General features: G+C 40.0%; 1 protein-coding gene across 2 annotated transcripts; it reads left to right on the top strand.

Annotated features, from left to right (window-relative positions):
• Positions 1-859: 859 nt before the first annotated feature.
• Positions 860-24,216, top strand: rab3db (RAB3D, member RAS oncogene family, b). 2 transcript variants are annotated; one of them, XM_057817459.1, is made up of 5 exons: positions 860-1,064; positions 13,589-13,825; positions 22,598-22,716; positions 23,279-23,403; positions 23,658-24,216. In XM_057817459.1, the coding sequence occupies exons 2-5, from the start codon at positions 13,589-13,591 to the stop codon at positions 23,843-23,845; spliced, it is 669 nt and encodes a 222-aa protein (XP_057673442.1). In that variant the 5' UTR covers positions 860-1,064; the 3' UTR covers positions 23,846-24,216. The 2 variants fall into 2 exon arrangements, with proteins under 2 accessions (XP_057673442.1, XP_057673441.1); XM_057817458.1 differs by having other exon boundaries at positions 862-1,113.
• Positions 24,217-26,816: the final 2,600 nt, after the last annotated feature.

Raw genomic sequence — 26,816 nt, 5'->3', positions numbered from 1 at the left:
GAAAGTTTAAAATATGAGAGTGAATAATTTTGTCTTTTTTTTTTTTTAAACTAAATATTAGACATCAATTGATGATTCTAAGCTAAAATGACTGCCATTTTGAATAATAAATATGATTACTTACCTTCTTTTTGTGGCTAGGATGAAACAAAAGTGGTTGTGCAACGCATGTAAATGGGGGTTTCCAGGGTAAAACGGACAACTTAAAAATAGTTAAGGGGTTTAATGCACCATAAATCTGCTATGGCAGCATATAGACATATTGTCGTATCAAACACAACTTTTCCTTTGGTTTAAAATACAGCAGTTTATTTTAAAGAGGGGTGCAAGAGCATAAACTGCCTTTTCAGCCTTGTCTGTGTTTTCCGCCATATAATGTGCACAGTGTATTACTTGTGTGTATTTATAATTTATATATTTTTAAATGAATAAATAACATTTTAAATTAAAATGTTCATAAAATAAAAATAATAAAAACACAAATACACACTTTTTAAAAAAAAAAAAAAATTTAATAGTTTATAACTCGTTGTGTACCTGCCATTGACACCGATATATGTCCAATTCATTAAAAGCCGGGAGGACTGGCTGTGTTAGGTAGATGACCAATGCATTTTGACTGGGATTCTTTCATTTGCCTTTCCCATGTAAAATGGATTGAACGTCTAGCGTTGTCAATGGCAGCCAATGAGTGACCTATAAAGTGTTATACTTACTTGAAATATACAAATGATGAAGTCGTTTGTAGTAGTTCTAGACACCCCTTGGCGGAGGTTGGACAGTATTGTAGCCTGCTGTCTATTTTGGATCATGTGCATGTGGATCTCGCGCGCTCACGCGCACACGCACGGTGGTTCAACAAGCCTGCCGAGCTTAGCACGCACACGCACACACAGCCTCAGGTGCCTGCCTGCCTGGCGGTTGCTTAACTTTCCACCCAACCCAACAAGGAGGGAGCTACTGTACCACAACTGGGATCCAGGAGCGGAAGCAGACTACCGCGTATTGTCGAGCTCTTACCCAGGTTACTTTGCCACCACACCCCGGCATCTCGCTCCTCAACGGTGGGTGGAAAATAGGAAAACGCCGAGTTTGTTTTACTTCCGTATGAAGGTACGTTGTTTCCTGGCTTCCTTCTATTATTTTCCTGAACTGGTTTCCCCTCTCCCATTTGTTCACTTTTACCAACGTTTAAGTGAGTTTCGCCTGATTTTCGCTAACAAAAGATAGCATCTTGGCTTTGAAAACAAAACCTTTACGGCTCCTCCGTGTTTTCTTGTCGTAATGTGAACAGATGTGACAACTGCCACATAATCAATAATATTAGGTAGACATTTCCTGGGGGTGAATGGCATGGCACTTCTCCTGTCTCTGCAAACAAATGAGTCGCCTGAGACGCACCACAACCCTCACACTCTTTTTATTGCAATGGCTCCTGTTATGTTTTGCTGGAGACAATCCAAATCTTCAGCACCATAAAGAGCAAGTGAGTTGATCTACGCCCGGGACCACTTCTGGCCCCTACATCAAAAGACATCCACTTTTAAGCCACACTGAACTATAAACTTCAGAATGCTCATATTGTCCCCAACACACCAACTTTTAAGCAACCGTTTTTGCATTATATAATGAGTTCAGGTATATAGTGAAGGAATCTGACCTTTTAGCCAGATTGCCGGACTCACGCCAGCCGAACCGCAGACCCCACGCTGGCGCAGATCCAACGACAACCAGACTAACAAAGTTATAAATTATTAAATTTGAAAAAAAGAGTATTTTTGTTTTTATTAACAAGACCCCGATAACCCGGCCTAAAGGCCAAACTCCGCGCCTTCACCTTAATCTTAACCCATTGTACTGACTCAATTTTGAAAGCTGGAAAAAGGCTTTGAAACACAAGTTGACAATTTATTCGACATCAACCATACAGCACAGACGGACCCAGGCGAGGATTCAGGGTCACCATATCACAAGTCAACAAAAGGTTCCCGAGAAAAATGCCAACGATTAGTTAAACATTGTCTTTTTGAAGGCTCTCGCGGGGCGGGCTGTGGGCAGAAGAAGGGTGTGTTTGGGCGTTGTTTAGGATTATTGTCTGTTTGTGGATTGGACTGGACGATTCGGGAGTTACTGTTGTCAGGGCAACAAGGTTTGTGGATTTTGCCACCTCAGCGTCAAAGGGGCTCTTGGAGTCTTATCAGTCGTGTTATCAGTTGGAGATCGGGCGTTCTCCGGTGTTCCTTGTGTTAGGACAGGGCGTCCCGCCATTTATTCTGGACTGTCGGGGAGAACTGACTGCGAGAGTTGGTGGTGCAGAGGTGGGCTTGTCAGATTCAATCTTGCTGTCAGTTGCATGATGCACACGTTGGGCTTCCTTGATATGAAGGCGTCAAGTATCTCTTATGCCCTATATTCTGCTTTTTTTCCTTAAACTATAGTATAAGTGCTATTTATTTTATATTGGGTGTGTTAGAGCAATACAAACAGTCAAACAGTAAATACGAGAAACGATACTATTCCGTGATAGTAATAATGCGAACAGTTAGACGGTGCCTTCAAGAAAAGGTACTATTTCCTTCAATAAATAATTTAGATTGTCTTCCCAAATGTTGTAAGGATAAAATAGACCCTATAATTATTAAGTGAATTATTTTCATTATGTTCAGACTTATTTATCCCTTTTCACTTGTTGAACGTGCCGGTCCATTTTTTCCCCCTCAAACGTGTGTTTGACTGGCTGATGACTTGAACACATACCACACAGACATACACGCAAACTCACACAGCCCCGACAGATTCATGTCGACAACATGCCACCTCCTCTGCCCCCTTCGAAGAAGAGGGATTTTAGATGTTTTTTTTTGGCCAGCAGCAGCCACTGTAAGTAATGTAAAAAGATGTCAATGTTGTGGAGGTGGAGGAAACACCACTAATTTTGGTACTGAAAGTCCGACCTGCATCAGAGTTAGCATAACATCAAACTGTTTGAACTGGCTAACCTGCAAAACTACTGCGATCAGGCCAGCCTCCACAAGGAACAATGAAGTCAAGCTAGCTGTCCCTCACTTGGATCATTGTCTGCATAATGTGAATTAAGGTAATGCAACGCGATGGTTTTAGAGTGCAAGTCCCTTTATTAACAAAAAATAGGGAGCTATTCAAGAATGAATCTGCTTCAAGGGGACTTACATGGAGATGAACATGAACTGACATGAAAAAAAAAAATCTGTGGAATGAAATCACGTATCAGAATTTCATGAGAGTACAGAACTTTAGTTCGAGTCTGTGGGTAGTCTAGTATGCCTCTAATGTAGATTACTCCTTGGATATCTCAGATTTTTTTTAATTGTTTTTTTCCCCATATCACTTTTCTATTTCAATACTGTAGTTTGAGTCTAGGGGTGCTCCAGTGGCCCGCAGAAGTGGACCCATTTTTGGATTGCGTCCTGTTTTTTTTTTTTTTTTTTTGTATTTTTGTTTAAATAGACGGACTTGCACTTCAAAATGTTTTTTTAGTAGTTTTTTAAAACAAAGGCATAGACAAAGGTTTAAACCGAATGTTGTATCACTTGAACCAATACAAATGAAAGTTAGGATAAGTCAAGACAGATTTATTTTGGATTGATTATTTAGCCTATCAATTAATTAGGTTCATGTTCGTTAGAGATGTAGCCCTGACCCACGTTCAGTAAACTGTTTGGTCTTAATAATGTCCCGTCGCCAGCAAAAAGTGTACATGCAGATAATGCTGTTATATTGTCCCTACCAATGTTGAGATCAAACCTATGACCTTGGTCTTATAGTCCAAGAATAACACTATTGAAGTTTTAATTTGATGATTATCAGGAAAAAAATGTTACTAGTAATGAATTAGTCTGCAGGCAATGTCAGGTGTTCAAAGTAAACATAAACGACATGTGACTGAGTATATACCTCGAGTTTAGGATGAACTGTTGGAAACATGCGGAAATGTTAGTTTTAAAGTTGGTGAATCAATGCTATGGCCCTTCGGAGACTTGAAAAATCATGTGCTTTGTGGAATGTCGTATGCGATTACAAAAAATTACAAAGTGGAACTTCAATTTAATGCGTTTCTTTCTGAAGGGACTATTTATAGGCTCTGTATTCATGGTACGTATTTGGGGAAAGTTGTTTATTGATGAGATTGAAGACAGCACATTCCTCCCACAAGATTAGGTGTAATCATTTGTTATTATGATTCGATAATAAACTGATCAGGCTAAAACTAGGTGTTAAGGCTAGGTATGGCCTTAAGTGTGTGTCACGGTAAATTGAGCAGATTTACCTAGATAACGATAAATGACGATAAATTCGCTCAAGCGGACTGTTATATAATTTGAAAATCTGAGTCAATGCATGAAATACAAATGAACTGTTTCTCGTTGATTTATTTACCAGCTTTCAATTTAACATATTTAACAATTGTACATGCAGTCTAAACATTAAGTATATAAAAATTTCTTGCAAACAATAAGAATTCAAGTATGAACAGTAATAACAGCTTGTATGACTTGAACAATGTACAACATTATGTAGATCAATACGACTGTGTAAAACATGTCATTGTAACACAAATGACTTACAGCTTGAACAGTACACTTCAAACAGACAATTTATTGTTGATGGCTGCTGTGACATAATTACTCAACATAAGTGTTTACTTCAAGGTTTCAGGTTTTTTTGTCCAGAGAATTTTTTAATACATGCACGCACACATGTACCCCCCACCCAGACACACACACATTAAAGCTATATTGCTCTTTTGCCTATGAAACATTGAAGATCTTATGATGGCAGTAATGACACAAAATAAAGCAAGCACATACAGAAAAATAGCTCTGGCCATTAAATGGTCACTGTTGGATTATAATTTACGATGAATGCTTCACCATCATAGAAGATATCAAAGAAATCACACACACACAGATCCAAAATAACGTGACGTATCAATTGCTAGATACAGTCCGTGCACAATCCACTCATTAAGTTCAGCCGTTTCGACGAGGTTAGAGCTGCTATCCGAGTCCATCACGTTCATTTGTAGCCGCTGTTAGCCGCTAGCGTTAGCCTGTGGCCTGGCTACCAGTAGAAAAACAATGAAAGCACACACTCATGAAATCGTGAGAACCAGGAAGGAAAGCAGGTGAAAGCTCTTCTGGAGGCCGCCAACAGTCTACTTAATGTCGGGTGAAAGTTTGGCGAAGCTCCCTTAAACCCGACTCCATCACGTTTGCTTGTAGCGTTAGCTGCTAGCGTTAGCATACCAGGCCGACATGGTCAAAATTATGTCGGTCATCGTGAAGAATTTTGGTTGGGGTACATTTTCGGTATACCACCCGGCTCTACTAGGAGATAAGCTTCAGGGTCAGAACGCAGTTCCGGTATAAGATTCACGGCTGGAATGCTGTTCCGGTACACGGTGTTTTGATTACGAAAATACGACAGCAACTGTCAAAACGCTATGTAAAAAAAAAAAAAAAAAAAGCTAAGCTGCCACACATGCATTTCATCTCCAAGAAGAAAACAATCTACCAACATCAGATTTACATACACAAGTGTTAACAACAAGCATAATAAAGTGCTTGTAAAGCGTAATCCGTTTCCACTAATATTCATTAATTATTTTATTCCACGGACGGCATGGAGGTTTCCCCAGCTGCTGCAGTTATCTGAGTCTGACGATGATGAGTCACGTCAATGTGCGAATGCACACAGCAAAGCAAAACGCCTGGACTCATTTATCCAATCAATTAGCTGACATACTGACATGTGATCAGCAGAGATAGCTCTGATTGGTTCAAATGCACATGTTTTCTGGAAGAACAAAAAAAAAAAAAAGGTTGAATTGATGCGACAGAAAAGGGCAATGCAACATAATTGGATCAAATCTTTAAGAGCAACGAAAGACTTGAGGAGGCTTATCTTTCATATTTTGTTTTATCTGCTCTAAAGGGGGGGTTCAGAGCATCTTAGCTTTCAATGTGCACTTTGGACTTTTATTTGTTCATTTATGTTAGGCATGTGATCAGCAGAGATAGCTCTGATTGGTTCAAATGCGCATGTTTTCTGGAAGAACAAAAAAAAAAAAGGTTGAATTGATGCGACAGAAAAGGGCAATGCAACATAATTGGATCAAATCTTTAAGAGCAACGAAAGACTTGAGGAGGCTTATCTTTCATATTTTGTTTTATCTGCTCTAAAGGGGGGGTTCAGAGCATCTTAGCTTTCAATGTGCACTTTGGACTTTTATTTGTTCATTTATGTTAGGCTACTTATTCATTTCCTTATGATTTAAAAAAAAGTCAATGTTTGCACAATCTTCAAAATCTATTCCATTTCACTCTGCATAATATAAGTCATTTGTACTTATTTTTCTGAATGTATGTTACCTAGATCTTTATGATTATTTAAAAAAAAAAAAGTAAATGTTTACATTAACTTCATCCATCCATCCATCCATCCATCCATTATCTTCCGCTTAGTCCGGGGTCGGGTCGCGGGGGCAGCAGCTTTAGCAGGGAAGCCCAGACTTCCCTCTCCCCAGCCACTTCAGCCAGCTCCTCCGGCGGGATTCCAAGGCGTTCCCAGGCCAGTCGAGCGACATAGTCTCTCCAGCGTGTCCTGGGTCGACCCCGGGGCCTCCTACCGGTGGGACATGCCCGGAACACCCCTCCAGGGAGGCGTCCAGGAGGCATCCGAACCAAATGCCCGAGCCACCTCAACTGGCTCCTCTCCACGCGGAGGAGTAGCGGCTCGACACCAAGCCCCTCCCGGATGACCGAGCTTCTCACCCTATCTCTAAGGGAGAGCCCGGACACCCTGCGGAGGAAACTCATTTCGGCCGCTTGTATCCGGGATCTTGTTCTTTCGGTCACGACCCACAGCTCGTGACCATAGGTGAGGGTAGGAACGTAGATCAACTGGTAAATTGAGAGCTTCGCCTTTTGGCTCAGCTCCTTCTTCACCACAACGGACCGGTGCAGAGTCCGCATCACTGCAGACACTGCACCGATCTGCCTGTCAATCTCCCGCTCCCTCCTACCCTCACTCGTGAACAAGACCCCAAGATACTTGAACTCCTCCACTTGGGGCAGGATCTCATCCCCGACCCGGAGAGGGCACTCCACCCTTTTCCGGCTGAGGACCATGGTCTCGGATTTGGAGGTGCTGATCTTCATCCCAACCGCTTCACACTCGGCCGCGAACCGCCCCAGTGAGAGTTGGAGATCACGGCTTGATGAAGCCAACACCACCACATCATCTGCAAAAAGCAGAGATGCAATGCTGAGGCCACCAAACCGAACATCCTCAACGCTTCGGCTGCGCCTAGAAATTCTGTCCATAAAAATTATGAAATGGTGACAAAGGGCAGCCTTGGCGGAGTCCAATCCTCACTGGGAACGAATTCGACTTACTGCCGGCAATGCGAACCAGACTCTGACACCGGTCGTACAGGGACCGAACAGCCCTTACCAGGGGGCTCGGTACCCCGTACTCCCGGAGCACCCTCCACAGGACTCCCCTAGGCACACGGTCGAACGCCTTCTCCAAATCCACAAAACACATGTGGACTGGTTGGGCGAACTCCCATGCACCCTCGAGGACCCTGCCGAGGGTGTAGAGCTGGTCCACTGTTCCACGGCCGGGACGAAAACCACACTGCTCCTCCTGAATCCGAGATTCGACTTCCCGACGGACCCTCCTCTCCAGCACCCCTGAATAGACTTTACCGGGGAGGCTGAGGAGTGTGATCCCTCTATAATTGGAACACACCCTCCGGTCCCCCTTTTTAAAAAGGGGGACCACCACCCCGGTCTGCCAATCCAGAGGCACTGTCCCCGATGTCCACGCAATGTTGTAGAGGCGTGTCAGCCATGACAGCCCCACAACATCCAGAGCCTTTAGGAACTCCGGGCGGATCTCATCTACCCCTGGGGCCCTGCCACCGAGGAGCTTACCAACCGCCTCAGTGACTTCAACCCCAGAGATCGAAGAGCCCTCCTCAGAGTCCCCAGACTCTGCTCCCTCAAAGGAAGGCGTGTCGGTGGAATTGAGGAGGGCTTCGAAGTATTCTCCCCACCTACTCACGACGTCCCGAGTCGAGGTCAGCAGTACACCATCTTCACTATACACAGTGTTAATGGTGCACTGCTTTCCTCTCCTCAGACGCCGGATGGTGGACCAGAATTTCCTCGAAGCTGTCCGGAAGTCGTTTTCCATGGCCTCGCCAAACTCCTCCCATGTCCGAGTTTTTGCCTCGGCGACCGCCGAAGCCGCAATCCGCTTGGCCAGCCGGTACCTGTCAGCTGCCTCCGGAGTCCCACAGGCCAAAAAGGCCTGATAGGCCTCCTTCTTCAGCTTGACGGCATCCCTTACCGCTGGTGTCCACCAGCGGGTTCGGGGATTGCCGCCACGACAGGCACCAACCACCTTACGGCCACAGCTCCGATCGGCCGCCTCAACAATGGAGGTGCGGAACATGGCCCACTCGGACTCAATGTCCCTCACCTCCCCCGGGACAAGGGAGAAGTTCTGCCGGAGGTGGGTGTTGAAACTCTTTCTGACAGGGGATTCTGCCAAACGTTCCCAGCAGACCCTCACAATACGTTTGGGCCTGCCAGGTCTGGCCAGCAACTTCCCCCACCATCGGAGCCAACACACCACCAGGTGGTGATCAGTTGACAGCTCCGCCCCTCTCTTCACCCGAGTGTCCAAAACATGTGGCCGCAAGTCCGATGACACGATTACAAAGTCGATCATTGAACTGCGGCCTAGGGTGTCCTGGTGCCAAGTGCACATGTGGACACCCCTATGTTTGAACATGGTGTTCGTTATGGACAAACCGTGACGAGCACAGAAGTCCAATAACAGAGCACCACTCGGGTTCTGATCGGGGGGGCCGTTCCTCCCAATCACGCCCCTCCAGGTCTCACTGTCATTGCCCACGTGAGCGTTGAAGTCCCCCAGTAGAACGAGGGAGTCCCCAGAGGGGGCGCTCTCCAGCACACCCTCCAAGGACTCCAAAAAGGGTGGGTATTCAGAGCTGCTGTTCGGTGCATAAGCGCAAACAACAGTCAGAACCCGTCCCCCCACCCGAAGGCGGAGGGAGGCTACCCTCTCGTCCACGGGGGTAAACCCCAACGTACAGGCACCAAGCCGGGGGGCAATAAGTATGCCCACACCTGCTCGGCGCCTCTCACCGTGGGCAACTCCAGAATGGAAGAGAGTCCAACCCCTCTCGAGAGGATTGGTACCAGAACCCAAGCTGTGTGTGGAGGAGAGTCCGACTATATCTAGTCGGAACTTCTCTGCCTCACCCACCAGCTCAGGCTCCTTCCCTGCCAGAGAGGTGACATTCCATGTCCCAAGAGTTAGCTTCTGCAGCTGGGGGTTGGACCGCCAAGGCCCCCGCCTTTGGCTGCCGCCCAACTCTCTACGCACCCGACCCCTTTGGCCCCTCCCACAGGTGGTGAGCCCATGGGAAGGGGAACCCATGTTGCCTTTTCGGGCTGTGCCCGGCCGGGCCCCATGGGGGCAGGCCCGGCCACCAGACGCTTGCCTTCGAGCCCCACCTCCAGGACACATTAACTTCAATTTTAATCTACATCCTATGTTCTTAAGTAGTTGAAATTGAGATTTGGCATTTAGAATGTGAGGAAATGAGGGAAAATAAAAATTAGGAGATGGAGGTTAGGGTTATTGCTCTGTATGTTAACTTTTATTTTTCTAATCATTGAAAAAATACAATTTTAAATGAAAATCAGTTTTTGTATGTGTTATAGAAATAACTGTGCTAAAACAGTTTTCTTTGCATTTCAGTAGTATAAGAGGTTTGATCCCCCCACAACAAAAAAGAAAACAAAAATTAAAAAGTAAGAATAAATAAATAAATAAATAAACTTTCTGGGTCCGTGGCGACCTTCACGTCGGGGAGTTCCAGCAAGAAATTCACTTTCACCCCTGGGTATAACTATATGTCGATCTAGATTGATACATCGATTGATTAAAGCAGTGACACAATCAAATGAATCAAAATGAAATACACTGATCAAGATCGTGATGTTAAAAAACATTGGGTTTCTAATATCTGAAACGTTTCACCAGACAAATGGTCAAAAATATCAAAATTGCTTTGTATTTTTATTGCTCATAATATTCTCTTAATAGCAGTTGGAGACCCATGAATTGAATCAAAATTGAATCATGGCAGACTTTGTAATACCAGCAAATATTGAAATTGTATCCAAAGACTCACTATTGTATTGTCGTAAAATTGGTGATTTACACCTCTGGAAATAACTGATATAAGTCACATTCCTGCTACTTCGCACTATAATGGGTGTGAAAAGTCACGAACATGGTAGCCTCTGTAAGAAAGTAGATGTGATGATTTAAATGTTTTTTTAAAGAATAATTCATGGATTTGAGAAAAAAGTAGCTGATGGAGATACTGTATGTACATTTAAATGTCTATGTTTTGACATATTGGCTTTAGTTCCTGTCCAAAGGAAATTGCTTATGCTTGTGTTTGCACAAAGAACCTGACACTTAGCAGAAGTTAAAACAAGTTAAATACTATCAAATCCGTTTGCAAATACCTGAAGTAGACCATTTTCATTAAACTATATATTTTGATTACATTTACTAAGCCAAGCAGATGTTCCAACAAAGAGGTCAATTTGACCGACAACATAATAGGAGTGTGAAACCAATCTATCATGTTCATGTCAGCATATGGACCACTGTAATAAGTAAGTCCAGCACATGCACACACGGTAAATGGTTTTGGCAGCTCTCACATCTCACTTCTGTGTGATATAGATATCACTCTCGTGCTAGAGGTTTCCTTATAGCCAGTTAAAAGCTCAACCAACTCTGGTTGGGCCGCTAATGGGTATTGCTGGCAGTTGGGTCCTGGTCTAGTCTCCACGGAGACAGGTCTCATCAGGGAAGTGGGGCTGAGCCACATGGATTGATCAGCGATGTTTGTGTGGGGGATGGAAGCTATGATAAGCAGCGGTGCAGATACGTTTCTTCCTCACACTGCGCACATAATAGGGCCTGCGGATGGACAGATGGCATAAACCTCCTGTAATTTGAGAGCACAACTACCATTTCAATTTCACTCAAATCTGCACCAGCATGATAGGACTGAAGCCAAATCCAGAATGCACTTTAAAAAAAAAAAAAAAAAGGTCAGCCAAGGAAATTATTTTACATGCTAAAAACTACACGTTGGATAATTGTAGGATGGTGCTGGGGGGTAGACAGCGGGGTTGTGCCCTGTTCAGTAGGGGTGCAACTGTTCAGTTAGCCCACGGTTCGGTTTGAACCTCGGTTTTGGGATCACGGTTTCGGTTTGCTTTCGGTTTGCTTTTTGCATTTCTTTTTTTTTAAACTGCCTTTATTTTGCTTCTAAGAAAATGAAATAAACACTTAAAATGTAAACATTTTTGACTGTTAAAATGCCTCTTAGCTCTTTGGCTAGTTTAGTGATTGATTACTGAAATACACAGTAGTAAAAAAGTTACTTGGCAAAGTAACTGGTGTTACCTTTCACGTTTTATTTTTCATTTTTAAAAAAAACCAAATCATTGTAAAGTTTGCTATGTTTGGAGGTCATTTAATGTTCTGAATCAACCGTTAAAGTTGATAAAATTGCTCCCGTTTTTGCATTAGTTCCCTTCTGTCTACTTTCAACATGTGAAAAATGTTAAACTGTTTCATCATCATCAAGATAGACTCAAGTCAAGATTTTGCTGATTTAGGCGTATTTTACATTAAAAATTACTTAGGTTCACTAGGAAGGTTCACTACAACAGAGCCTTTCTGAGAAGTGTACTGCTCTAAAATGGCGGCTGTTTACTAACGCTACCGAGTCTGTCATTTCGCATGTAGTTCTATATGCATGAGATATCTAGGCGTAGGTTGTAGGCTGTCGGCTACATTGAGGAAATATTTGAGCCACCTAGCCTAGCATCACGTTTGCTGCAGCGTCACAACAAACACTCTTTCCTCTCCGTGTCTCTGACTTTTCTCGCGTCATTCAACCAACGTATTAACGAACAAAACGTAATGCACGTAAAACGTAGAGATTTTGAACGTAATGTACGGCGTACACATTTAAAAATTAGTGCCGGAGTCATGTTAAAAGTGTTGCCATTAGCTTTGAACCGCAAACCGTTGCACTCCTACTGTTCACTCCCCTGCACAGGGGCAGGCTAAAGAGACCTTGCAAAGCTACATATAGCTAAGCCTGTCACGATATGCAATAAATAAATTAATGGCACGGTAAATAAAAATGAGGGCGGTAATTTTTATCACCGTCTGCGTGCGTGCATACATCTGTATGTGCGTGTGCTGCATGCACTTGGCTTGAGTGCACGTTGATTGCAAATGAGACTCCAGTTCCTTTCACAGATGTTTATTGGTCATCAACACAACGTAAAATTAATTATTATATATAGATTATATATTAAACATTGTAAAATGTTAGCGCTGCTACATTGAGGCTAATAAAAAAAAGACAATGCATTCACCACTTTAGCCTGCTGTAAAACATTGGCAGTCTTGCGGTTAAAAGATGGCACTTCAAATATGAAAACTTGCTGGTTTACAGCATTTGCAAATGAAAAAAAAAAGAAAAACATCTATTACTGACACATGCATGACGAAAATAGAAGACAAGGGCTTTTTTTTTTTTTTAAACTGAGTGTAAAGCGTATGATTAGCGGCTTAGCTAACGTACTTCCGGTGAACATTTCAAAATAAAAGCACATCATGGTCAACATGTAAATAAGAATTTCTGGAGTTAATCTCACATACTTCAGATTCTACATTAAGACTAGCTTTAAACTGACACCTATTATGAAAAATCTGATTGGCAGTAAATAATTTGGCTTCAAATTTGCTAACATGCTCACAAGATGACAGTCATTTTGGAGAAATGAAACATTTTTGATTGGCTCTAATTCACAGAAAACAAAAATGGCGTTGAGTTTCTCACGTATTTCATATTCTGCACTTAGCTAGATTTCAAATGACTCGCTATGCATTGTATGTATTTTTTTTTTTTTTTTTTAAATATTTACTGATATAGTTTGTGTTTTATTTAAAACTAGCACTTTATTGCAGTTGATTGGGTGATTCATTAGGATCTGTTGTCTCTACATTAGTGGTTGAATTGGGTTTCGATCAATTGACAATAATAATATTGCATATCGGCAATAATTTATGTGACAATATATCGCCTACTAAAATTTGTTTTCGCGACAGGCCTATATAGCAGGGTATCATCTACAGTATACTGTAATTGATTATGTTTTTCGATCACCGTTACCCTTGTTTTTTTTCTGTGTCCAATTAAAACCATCTTCTGCCCAGTTGTATTTTCTGAATAAACAGGACAATATAAACAACCACATAGGGAGTCCACCAAACTTCCTTGTGGCACTTTTAAACTTTTTCAGCCTTTAAGAATGGATTTATCTCAAGTCAGATCAATGTCAACCATGAGAACCGCTACCATAAAAGTGATCCTCTACACTATTTTTTTCTCTCTCTCTAGATGGCATCAAATGAGTCTCGGCTCCAACAGCCGCCATCCCAGAAGGATGCTGCTGACCAGAACTTTGACTACATGTTTAAGCTACTGATCATTGGCAATAGCAGTGTGGGGAAAACCTCTTTCCTGTTTCGTTACGCTGATGACTCCTTTACCTCGGCCTTTGTCAGCACTGTTGGCATTGACTTCAAAGTCAAGACTGTCTTCCGCAATGACAAAAGGATCAAGCTGCAGATCTGGGTGAAGCTTATTATTTTTTTTTTAAATTTCAATTGCACAATTCAGACACACAAAAAATCAAGGTGCGTCATACAAAGTTTTAAGGCATCAGGACAACATTCAAAAGCAAAATATGAGCAGGAATCCGAATGACCAAGTTCCAACAAATATTGAATCAATACTTTAGGAGTTAAAGTTTAAATGCATTTAAACTAAAGTGATTGTATCAAACTATAATAGTACTTGACTTCTGAAAAGTCTAGGATAAGCCATATCGTTGCATCAAATCATGCATTTAGGCCCATTCAGTGCTTTATACACCAACAGCAGTATTTTGAATCATTCAACATTTAGAGACAACATCCTCTAAAACTAACCTTCAAACAATTGCGCAAGTTATTGTGGTTTAAGGCACACCCTTATCTACTACTACATACAAATGTATTAAGCTAAACCTGAGTCATGTCAAGTTTATAAGCAACTTTTTTCAACCCCCCATGTTTGCCAGAGTGTGTATTTTAGCAGCTTAAAACCTTTTATAGGGCAATCATTTAAATTCTATGAATTTCAATAACGTTCAAGTGTTATTGGGGGGACATAGTCAGGGTTTATTTCTCATGGAAATGCCCCCAAAATCAACAGGAAGTTTTCAAAATCAAAAGACACTGACCCAGAAATCCCTCCAAATCTACAGAAAATGACACGAAAATGTCCCAAAATCACCAGGAAGTGACCAAAATATACTTAAAGTTACCCGGAAATGACCCAACAACAACAAGAAGTGAACTGGAAAAGCACAAAAATTTACAGGAAGTGACCTGCAAATGCACCAGGAAGTGTCCTGTTAATTTGGGGGCACTTACAGAGCTCAGCTGAGCTTTTAATTCACTGACCAGCAGAGTAAAAAGTAAAAAAAAAAAATAAAACAACATGCAATTTCTCCAGGAATTATATCTTCTAATAGGTTTAATTAAAATGTTATTAATTAATGAATGAACCTAATACAATAAAATGAAAAATATAATAATCATATAATACAGTAGTCGTAATCTAATAATAATGCAATAATAATGACATACAGTGGTACCTCTACATACGATCACTTCGACACACGATCTTTTCGACATCCGACGTAAAATTTGAGCCGCCATTTGTTTCTACATCCGACGAGTTGCTCGAAATACGACGACATGACAGCACTGCAAACGAACGCACGGGGGATTTTCTTGTGTGAGAAATCAACACAGTTTTCAAAAAAAGTTGATACAGTTGGAGAAACAAGGAAAAAAGTGATGCTTACCTTTGAAATGAAGATGCAAGTTATAGAAAAATATGAGCTTGGGGTGCGCGTCCCTGAACTGGCTCAACAATACAGCTCCATGGTCCTCTTCCGACCACCGTTCGCCACTATTTATAAGTTAAGGTGACAATTATTATTGTGGTAACATTGCCAAGGAAATCGCCAGCTTCGTCACGTTTTTATCATTTATTTAAGAACTTATCCAACACAAAACGCCCATTGTCTTAAGCAGTTGACTGCTCTTAAGAAAACGAAAGTATTATCTCTACCGCACCGACCTATCTCACTGAGACGTCAGCTTCGCGGTGCGTTCAGGGACAGTAAAAAGTGTCCGCCATATTAGAATCCGATTCGTTACATTATTTACAGGAATAATTATTAATTCTTCTTATTATTATTATATTATTCTGAATTATTTATTTATAACTTATTTGTTTTTCTATGTTTAATTGCCATTTGTAACAGTGCCAGCAGTATTTATTAAGAATTTAGTGTATGTTTTTAGGCTTTGGAACGAATTAATGGAATTATAATGTATTCCTATGGGAAAATCCTGCTCGACATACGACCATTTCGACTTACAAACAAGGTCCTGGAACGAATTAAATTCGTATGTAGAGGTACCACTGTACATGTTTTTAAACTACCAAAAACAGTCATTTGCCCTATAAATGTTAATGTCACCTGTTGAAAAGAAACTTCCATTGTTAACACCTTAGTATTGATAAATTGTGTCTTGGTGTTAATGTCAGAAGTGATACATTCTTCACAATCATATTAATTTACATTGATAAGACTGATTAAACAGATGAGTCACGTAAACTAATAATATGTAAGCCACTGCAAAGATACCCAGCCACTGGGCCTGCACCAAAGCACACACTCACTTCCTTGTATGTGCTTTTGTTAAACCATGTATGGGAAAATTCTTCAAAAATGACTGCAAAATGTTTTGCCAGGTTACTGCAATTAGGAGGCTTTTTCAGAATGTGGGCTTACTTGTCTTCCCAGTCCTGTTTTGTCTGTCGGATTGTACACTGCCTGGTATTTTCCAAGTTCAGGAAACTGAGGAAGTTCCCTATCAGCTTGTGCTGAGGATATAATGAATATATATACTGCAGTACCAGTGTGACATGTATTTAAAGGGCGTGAACCTGCCTAAATTGAAGTCCTCTCTTGTTAGCTTACACATTTTATGTTAATTATCAACCTCTTGATCATCAAATTTATGATAACTCCCATTGAGCACCATCTGTAAGACATTGTAAGCCATGTTATTTTGTTGATGATCCCGCCCTGCCAGCTGCTATGCTCCCCTTTGTGCATCATGGAAACAGCCTGGACTGATAACGCACCACATGGCCCCTGCACCGGGGATTCATGAGCAAGCACATGTACACATGAGGTGCACATCGTATTTACATCCCTTTTCTATGACATGGAAATGTGTGTTCTGATCTCTGCGCAAACACACACCTTTCACACACAGCGTAAAATGCTCATATGGTTACAGGCCTCAAAAAGCTGCACTTTATGTTAAGAGTTAGCTACACTAAAGTTAAAAAATATTAGTAGCATCTATTATACAAGTATACTGGACTGTCTCAGGAAATTAGAATATTGTGTATTCTAATTTCCTGAGACAGTCCTGTATATATACACAGGACTGTCTCAAAAAATTAGAATATTGTGTATTCTAATTTTCTGAGACAGTCCAGTATAATTAAGATCTAGCGTGACATGTGTGGACATCACTTTTTGTCATGTTGTTTCCCACTTGTATATCAAATGTTAAAGGGATCCACGGATAGAAAGACTTGTAGCTCTTAAAAGATAAATGTTATTATGAGTTAAAATAATTTGATATTGAAACCCCTCTTGATATTTTTATTTAAGCTTAGCTTAACTAGTAGGTCGCCATTGTTGTTGACGTCGCAGGGCGGGCTTCCAGAGTATGACTCTAGCGACATAAACATGTCATCCGTTCAACCCTTTCAAATTGAACCCGAGAGGAACATTAATGAGCATGACAGCACTGTCGATATTTTACAAAACGAGCAGCAAACGCTAAATGAACAGGAAAGACGGGATGAGACGAGATGAGAGTAGCAAAAACACGGTGTTCTGCCAAAATATGCTACACCGGTGAAACGTGCTATTAGAGGCGAATTTGACACCCATAGTACTACCGTGTGCTTTCAGCTTGTTTTGTTTAGATGTATACAGACAGAACATACTAAAGATGCCTTAAGAAAATATTTAAACGTAGTAATATCAAATAAGAGTGGTTTAAATATGCTGTGTGACTAATGTGTTCAACAGTAGGAGTGGGAATCTCTTGGTACCTCACGATACGATACGATTTGCAATACAAAGCTCACGATAACGATGATCTGACGATATGGCGGCGGCCATACAACGATTATCGATACATTGGTCAGGACATTGTAGGATATTCTACAAACAACTAATTAAGAGAAAAACAAGCTTCTAGTGTGAATTGGAATTATCACTAGTAGACGTCCAATCCATTTCAACAGGGAGGGATGGCAGCGAATGAACATTCGTTCATTCGCTGCCACCCTCCCACTTCAAACGGATTGAACGTCTATGGCTGTCAGTGGCAGTCAATGCCAGGCAATTCGGTAATTTTGTGCCATTTAAAGTCTCCCTGGAACAGCACCAAACAAAAGTTCCAATATCATCATCTTGTCCAATGCAGATTTTTGACTCTTGACACCTTGTCCTATGCAGATTCTTCACTCTTGAAAAGGTGATGATGCTGGAACTTGTTTGGTGTTGGTCGAGTGACGATGAAAATCTACGTCATCACCCCGATCATCTATTGCACGCTTAAAACATGGCGCCCTCCGTAGGTCAAAACATGCACTAAATATGATAAAATTTTAAATCAATGGCAATATTTATGTGTTTCTAATAACATATTTTAGCAAAAGAGAACAATTATGGCTTATTAGAGCTTACAAGTCTTTTAGTCGGAGGTTCCTTTTAACATTGTGCCTACATGACTCAATGGGGTTATCAGTCTTTATACATGTTGTTTTTTTCCCCCCTAATTACCAAAAATATTAACTTATTTCATAACATCAATTTATTACCCAACCCTAGTAAAACTCTTTAGGGATAATCTCTAAAAGGCTCTATCAAAACATAATTATCTGACAAGCACCTGCATTAAGTAATGCAGGTGTACTTGATAGTGTGTTGTAGTGTTAGGGTGATCTCCGGTGGGTGCACAATGTTTAATGATGAGGGTTTCACTGGCGTCACTCAAGAGTCTCACGGGCTCATTTTAATCAGTTGTTTAACATACATTACGTATTAGCGAAAAGCTTTTGTTTACTTGTATTGTTCGGAAAAAACAGCACTGTAGACACTGTTGCTGCACATTTGCTCTATACCACGGTAAGTTGACGGGTTTGAAATAATAAAGGAATGACAATCTGTTCAGTAATGGGGAATTATAGTATGCAGCATCAGGGCTAGGAAATCAATCTACAGTATAATGGTGGCACTTTGATTGGGATGGCTTTTCGCAACGTGATAGCGATCGTTTTTAGATGACCTACGCTCCTCACTATAATTGAACATTCATAACCCTGACTGCCCTTGTGGTTACCTGGACAACCTTCTCCTCAACACTGTGTTGAAACGTCAGACAAATGCACACAAACACATGGCCCTGATGCAAATGAATAACGTTACCAGGTAACCAACTCCAGTTCGGTCGCACTCGTTTAATTTTATTTCCGATGTGCAGCCACAAAACCAATTACATCTCTTAACATTGTGCCCAAAGGTTTTAGACAAGATCTTTTCCTTATTGAGAGAAGCAAACAGAAACCACAAAGTGCTGACTAAATCTAATTTATATATATATATATATATATATGTTAGGGCTGTCAAAATTATCGCGTTAACGCGCGGTAATTAATTTTTTAAATTAATCACGTTAAAATATTTGACGCAATTAACGCACATGTCCCGCTCAGAAAGTATTCTGCCTTTTGGTAAGTTTTACAGCAAGACTTTTTGTGCTGTCAAACAGCAAACTCTTGTGGTCGCTTTGCGACATGGTTTATTGTTTTCTTTCCAGTTCATTATGGCTGCACGACGTCTCGGGCTGATAATGTTGTGCTTATATGATCCTTGGACAAGATTTGTCCTTAAGTATGGTTGTTGTAAAGAATGTACATATTATGTTAGTAAGCGAAATGTTATATTTTTTGTATGAGACGCTTTTTGTTTATGTTTAGTGAACCTGTATAGCGTGCTAAGCTAACGTTGTTGCTAATGCAATGCTTGTGTACTTTTTTTTTTTGTAGTTTTACGACGCTTTAAAGAGGACAATGGTTTGAGGCCATTTTATTAATAAATCAGATGAAAAAGGAAGAAGTCTAATTATTAAGGCGTCGTTCACTAGCTGTCTAGCTTTGGAAAAAGTAGACGCTTCGGAGTGAGGACAGCATAGACAGATTTAAATGACTGTAGAGTGAAATGCCCACTACAGTCCTTTTGTACCGTATGTTGAATGTATATATCCATCTTGTGTCTTATCTTTCCATTCCAACAATTTATTATACAGAATATATATTTAATTTACAGAAAAATATGGCATATTTTATAGATGGTTTGAATTGCGATTAATTGCGATTAATTAATTTTTAAGCTGTAATTAACTCGATTAAAAATTTTAATCGTTTGACAGCCCTAATATATATATATATACATATATATATATATATATATATATATATATATATATATATATATATATATATATATATATATATATATATATATATATATATACAGTGCCTTGCAAAAGTATTCGGCCCCCTTGAATCTTGCAACCTTTCGCCACATTTCAGGCTTCAAACATAAAGATATGAAATTGAATTTTTTTGTCAAGAATCAACAACAAGTGGGACACAATCGTGAAGTGGAACAACATTTATTGGATATTTTAAACTTTTTTAACAAATAAAAAACTGAAAAGTGGGGCGTGCAATATTATTCGGCCCCTTTACTTTCAGTGCAGCGAACTCACTCCAGAAGTTCAGTGAGGATCTCTGAATGATCCAATGTTGTCCTAAATGACCGATGATGATAAATAGAATCCACCTGTGTGTAATCAAGTCTCCGTATAAATGCACCTGCTCTGTGATTGTTTCAGGGTTCTGTTTAAAGTGCAGAGAGCATTATGAAAACCAAGGAACACACCAGGCAGGTCCGAGATACTGTTGTGGAGAAGTTTAAAGCCGGATTTGGATACAAAAAGATTTCCCAAGCTTTAAACATCTCAAGGAGCACTGTGCAAGCCATCATATTGAAATGGAAGGAGCATCAGACCACTGCAAATCTACCAAGACCCGGCCGTCCTTCCAAACTTTCTTCTCAAACAAGGAGAAAACTGATCAGAGATGTAGCCAAGAGGCCCATGATCACTCTGGATGAACTGCAGAGATCTACAGCTGAGGTGGGAGAGTCTGTCCATAGGACAACAATCAGTCGTACACTGCACAAATCTGGCCTTTATGGAAGAGTGGCAAGAAGAAAGCCATTTCTCAAAGATATCCATAAAAAGTCTCGTTTAAAGTTTGCCACAAGCCACCTGGGAGACACACCAAACATGTGGAAGAAGGTGCTCTGGTCAGATGAAACCAAAATTGAACTTTTTGGCCACAATGCAAAACAATATGCTTGGCGTAAAAGCAACACAGCTCACCACCCTGAACACACCATCCCCACTGTCAAATATGGTGGTGGCAGCATCATGGTTTGGGCCTGCTTTTCTTCAGCAGGGACAGGGAAGATGGTTAAAATTGACGGGACGATGGATGCAGCCAAATACAGGAACATTCTGGAAGAAAACCTGTTGGTATCTGCACAAGACCTGAGACTGGGACGGAGATTTATCTTCCAACAGGACAATGATCCAAAACACAAAGCCAAATCTACAATGGAATGGTTCAAAAATAAACGTATCCAGGTGTTAGAATGGCCAAGTCAAAGTCCAGACCTGAATCCAATCGAGAATCTGTGGAAAGAGCTGAAGACTGCTGTTCACAAACACTCTCCATCCAACCTCACTGAGCTCGAGCTGTTTTGCAAGGAAGAATGGGCAAGAATGTCAGTCTCTCGATGTGCAAAACTGATAGAAACATACCCCAAGCGACTTGCAGCTGTAATTGGAGCAAAAGGTGGCGCTACAAAGTATTAACGCAAGGGGGCCGAATAATATTGCACGCCCCACTTTTCAGTTTTTTATTTGTTAAAAAAGTTTAAATTATCAAATAAATTTTGTTCCACTTCACGATTGTGTCCCACTTATTGTTGATTCTTGACAAAAAAAATTCAATTTCATATCTTTATGTTTGAAGCCTGAAATGTGGCGAAAGGTTGCAAGATTCAAGGGGGCCGAATACTTTTGCAAGGCACTGTATATATGTGTGCACATGTACAGTCTTGTTATATTGGTAAAGCTAAGCTAAGAGTATAAAGAACAACAAAAATCAAATCCCAATACACTTAATTAATGCTGTTAGATTTTTGTGTATTTTGGGAGGTGCCACTAATGAAACTACAGTATGAAAATAAAGGCTGTCATAAATTTATAGAAGATCAGGTTTCAAGTTTGATTTCATTTACATACAGTCATTTAATGCATTCAGGAAGCAAACATCCCTTTCGTGTTTTTTAGTGATTAAGGGCTATACAGTACAAATACACTTAAGTTAATGTGACTTCTACTGTTGATTGAATGTTAACAGGTGGATGGATACACAGATTTTTTAGTACTTTCTGTTCATCTAATGGAGTTGCGCTAGATGGAAAAAATACATAATTTTTATTAACAAATTATACTTTTGCAGACAAATTAAAGCAATTGACAACCCATAGTACAAATGAGCCTCATGTGAAATACAGTTGCACAAACTATTGTAATTTTTCACATTTTTTAGACCTTGGATAATGGGGAAATTCAGGTTTAAACACCAAAAATGACACTACTTAAAAGCATGGCCATTGTGTGTAAAGGTATGGTCAATCACGCAGCACGCGTACAAACATCCAATCTATTCCTTTAAGTTAAATTGGATCGTGTTCTGGTAAACATCTGATGATCTCTGAAAGCATGTGTTGGGGCTCCCTTGCTGGGAACCACCGAATACAGTACTGTTGTACTTTAGAGGAGATGATGTTTCGCAATACCATAGTATGGACAATAGTGCTCCCTTGTGGTGACAAAGTCATGCTGTTGACAATTACCCTGCAAAATGCTTTTGCATCACTACATATCTTGGCATAATGTGTTAGGTTGTTGTTTTTAAAAAAAAAAAAAAAAAAAAAAAAAAAACACAGATTTGATATCATAGAGAAAAGTTTTGTGAATGACCAAAAAAAAAAAAAAAAAACGATTCCACACTTCTTGTCATTGACATGGATTGTGTATATGTGTTTAAATGCAGGACACCGCAGGACAAGAGCGGTATAGGACTATCACCACAGCCTACTACAGAGGTGCCATGGGCTTCCTGCTTATGTATGACATTACCAACCAGGAGTCCTTCAATGCGGTTCAGGACTGGTACTTTCTGATAATGCATATATTTAATGTAGGCCTAGGCAATAAATGGATTTGGGATGGATTAATTTTTCTTCATTGCATATGATTTGAAAATAACTAAACCCTTGGAACTATAGCAACCAGTTATTCAATAGATTATTCCATGAGAAAGAGTTTACTTGTTTGTGTAGTAATTTCTCTGGCTGACAGAAAAAAAAGGGAGAGAAATTGTTTTCTCTCCCTTTATTGGGCAACTGAGTATTTCGGTAATTTTTAACCCTATAAAGACCTGGCGTCCACAAACGTAGACATCACATTTTGGATCATGTAAGCCACGATATTAACATTTGATATACAAGTATGGGAGGGGAAACAAAATGTTAATTATAGTCAAATTGGATTTGACGTGTAGTGCCGTCAAAGGCAGACAATGAGTTCAAATAATCCCAATGTCAATTTTTTCCAATATCGTTCAGCCCTAATGAGTACCTTACAAAGTGTTAAACATATTTTGAGTTTTCTCCATCTTAATGTTCTTTTTGTTTCCTTATTCATTGTACCTCATTTTTGGTTTGTTTGACAGGGCGACACAGATTAAAACTTACTCATGGGACAATGCCCAGGTGATCCTAATCGGAAACAAGTGTGATCTAGAGGATGACAGGCTTATACCTACGGAAGATGGCCAACGACTTGGGGAAGACCTTGGTACATGAAACCTCTCTAAATCTTTGCAGCACATTTGTACACACTTGGCTACCAATGATGGCGATAGTCCAATCCATTCGAAGTGGGAGCATTTGTTTATTCGCTGCCATCCCTCCCAGTTCAAATGGATTGTACGCCTACCGGTGACAAAGTCATTTAAATTCACTGCAAAATCATGAAAAAAAAACACATTATTGGACGCCTATCATAATCAATGCCACTGTTAACAACACTCTCCCATCCCTCGCCATTAGGTTTCCAGTTCTTCGAGGCCAGTGCAAAGGACAACATCAACGTGAAGCAGGTGTTTGAGCGCCTAGTGGATGTCATCTGTGACAAGATGAATGAGAGCGTGGAGGGAGACGCTACCTTAGTGCCCAACCACAGGAACCAGAGCCTAAAAGACTCGTCTTCTGAGAGCCAACGGAACTGTGCTTGCTAAACCATGCACGCACACTCCCGCACACACAATACTGATACTACTTCTTTGTGCCTCAACACTGGGATTCGCCACTCCTCTTCCTCTGTTCACTGTAGCCACGCCCATCACAATAGGCAGCAAGCTGAGCTAATCGTCATCACCACTGTTCGCGTCCACGTTCCTTCTTCAGACAAGGTCTCAAGGCTCTTTTTCTTTTGAGGCCCGTCTGTGCCCTCTTCACATGTGCTGTGTGTTAGGTTGATAGTTCACTAAAGACTGCCCTCTGCTCTATCCACAACCATCATCAAGCACCTTCAGTGGCTCTCGTGAGATTAATGCATTACAGTGGAGCATTTTGTCGGATACATCTACACATGCTTTTGCAATGATGATACGGCTTGTTTAAATGTTTTTTTCTCTTCTTTTCATACTTATCTTTTTCATTGTTTATTATTGTGGTAACATTTTGGAAGGGGACTACAATGTAAGGTGACTTCTTTATGTATTGGGTATTTGTGCAATTCTTTCATTCTGTATTACAGAGGTCAATGAATTCTGTATGTTGGTAACACTTCGTTTGAATGTGGGTCCATAAGACTGTCGTAATTATGATGAGACACCTGTCATGAACATGAATAAAAGCATAGGATGATTAGGTAATTGATCAAGGGAACCAAATATTAGAGGCAGCAACTGAAGCTGTTCCAATCAACTTTGCATTAAAAGTGACAATTAATGCCATTTCTGTAATGCATTCGTTCGTGTTCATTGCAGGTGTCGTGTCATAATTGACAGTACTATGAACCAATATTCAATTAAGTTTGACCATTATGCTTCGAAACAATATAATTCACTTTGCAGGGTCATTTCTAAAAGTCTCTACTATCCTATGTGTAGAATTTTATCTAACGAGGTAAAGTTCGCATCATACCATTTTTATTACTCTGACACATTACTTTTTCTAATCTTTTGTTTTTGGTCTTGAGATATTTCCCCTAGTTTACAGTTACCCACAGGAATATGAGGCAAAGAGACTGTTGATCCATGTAAGGAAGTCGTTATGCACTGGTAACACTATCACATGACTTTGCGTTGGTGACCCTCTGTAGATCAAGTGATAAATCATATTTTGTGTGTTAACGTGTGCAACGATCACCCTTCAGTAAAGGAAATGTGCATATACTATGTTGCGCCCCCGTGATTGATATCACTATTTTTTCCCATAACTTGTTGGTGCACATTAAACACACACACCAGACATTCCATTAGTTGAGAAAATATCAAGGATTGAAACTATGAGACAAATTACTGTAACAAAATGTATATTATAGTTAACGTGGTGGTGAAGGATTTCATGTTGCTAAATAAGGTCATTAAAATACAGCTACACAGCAAACCATCTATTTTCTGGAATGCTTATCCTCATTCTTTCATTTGCCCCGCCCAGTCAAAATGGATTGCATATGAATTGACAGCCATTCATCCTAGTTTAAATGAATTGGACGTGTACCATTTTAATGGCAGGCAATGAATTTGAAATAAAATTGAAGAAATCTACTTAAATAATAAAGGTGAGGAACAATATTTGATGGGCACTTTGCATTGCAAAGCTCCCATTTAATAAGACTTTATAATGGGACTGGGCACCATAACCAGAGTTTCAGTTCAGTTTTTAACCATTTTAAATGTATTAATTGTTATTTTATTATTTATTAAAAATACGTAATACACTGGTACCTCTACTTAGAAAATTAATTGGTTCTGTAGTTTCGTAACTTGAAAATTCTGTAAGTAGAGACCCCCAAAATCCAGACATAAATCTTTTATAATGTATTTGTTACATGTTTTGATGCATTTTATGCATGTTACCATTAGATTATTGCACAAAAACAAAAGTTCTGCATAATGTAAAAAAAAAAAGAATAAAAGCTAATACATTCATGTAAAGCTGTCGGAACACGAGGAGTAAATGAAGAGGACGCTGGGATACACACATACAGTAGAGGTCCCTCTTAGTCAATTGGATGCCAGGAATGCTAGGCAATAGCCAATGGCAGAGCAGCTATAAGCATGTTAGGTTCAGTAAACTCAGGGGGCTGCGAGTACTAGTAATACTGTATTTTTGCCTTTTGTATCCTGAAATTTCTTTTCGTAACAAGAGGCAATAACTTCCCGTTGAGGTGTGTCTTAACCTGAAAATTCTGTATGTAGAGACATTTGTAATAAGAGGTACCACTGTGCCGATAATAATTAAATAATTTTAATAATTAAGATATGGTGTACATATTTACACATTACATACCAAATGTTAATATTTTCGTCTACATGTTATCATGTCCACATAAGTGGACGCCAGGTCTTTATGGGATTAAGTTTACAATAAGGAGTTCCAAAACAAAATGTTTGATAAATGTAATTAAGGTGCAAATCGTCTGTCACTAAATTCACAAAGAAAAGAAACGCTTGATTTCCTTCTTGCCAAAAACAGCCTAAACTCTTTTTTTTTTCTTTCTTTCTTTTTTTTTCTTTCTTTTTTTTTTTTTTTTAAATCATCTGCATGAAAGAAAAACAAACATGAATTAATTCATAAAATCGTTTTATCGCTCAGGTCCAGATGCTATCAAGATAATAATAGCATAAAAATAGGACTCCCATTGAATACAGTATTTTGAAATGTACATATGAAAATAATAATGTTTGGCTTTAGTCGCACTTGTGCCTTGTAGTACATGCAATTTAGGTATAGAGGCTATTATAGTATGATACATAAGCAATTGCAATTTAACTGTGTTAACTCATCAAACTGAAATCATTCTTACATGTGCTAAAAAAAAATGTCGAAACCCGATTTTTTCGGCCGAAATAAAGTTCTACTGAAATTACACAATTTAGAGCAATCTCAAAAGAAATTGTGACAAAAATAAAATGAGAGTTCCAAATTAACAATGCTGAAATATTAATAAAATCTGAGAATGGTATAAAATTATGCACA

This window comes from Corythoichthys intestinalis, chromosome 16 (genome assembly GCF_030265065.1).
Source record: "Corythoichthys intestinalis isolate RoL2023-P3 chromosome 16, ASM3026506v1, whole genome shotgun sequence".
Lineage (NCBI taxonomy): Eukaryota > Metazoa > Chordata > Actinopteri > Syngnathiformes > Syngnathidae > Corythoichthys > Corythoichthys intestinalis.
This window is presented reverse-complemented; position numbering and strand designations above follow the sequence as displayed.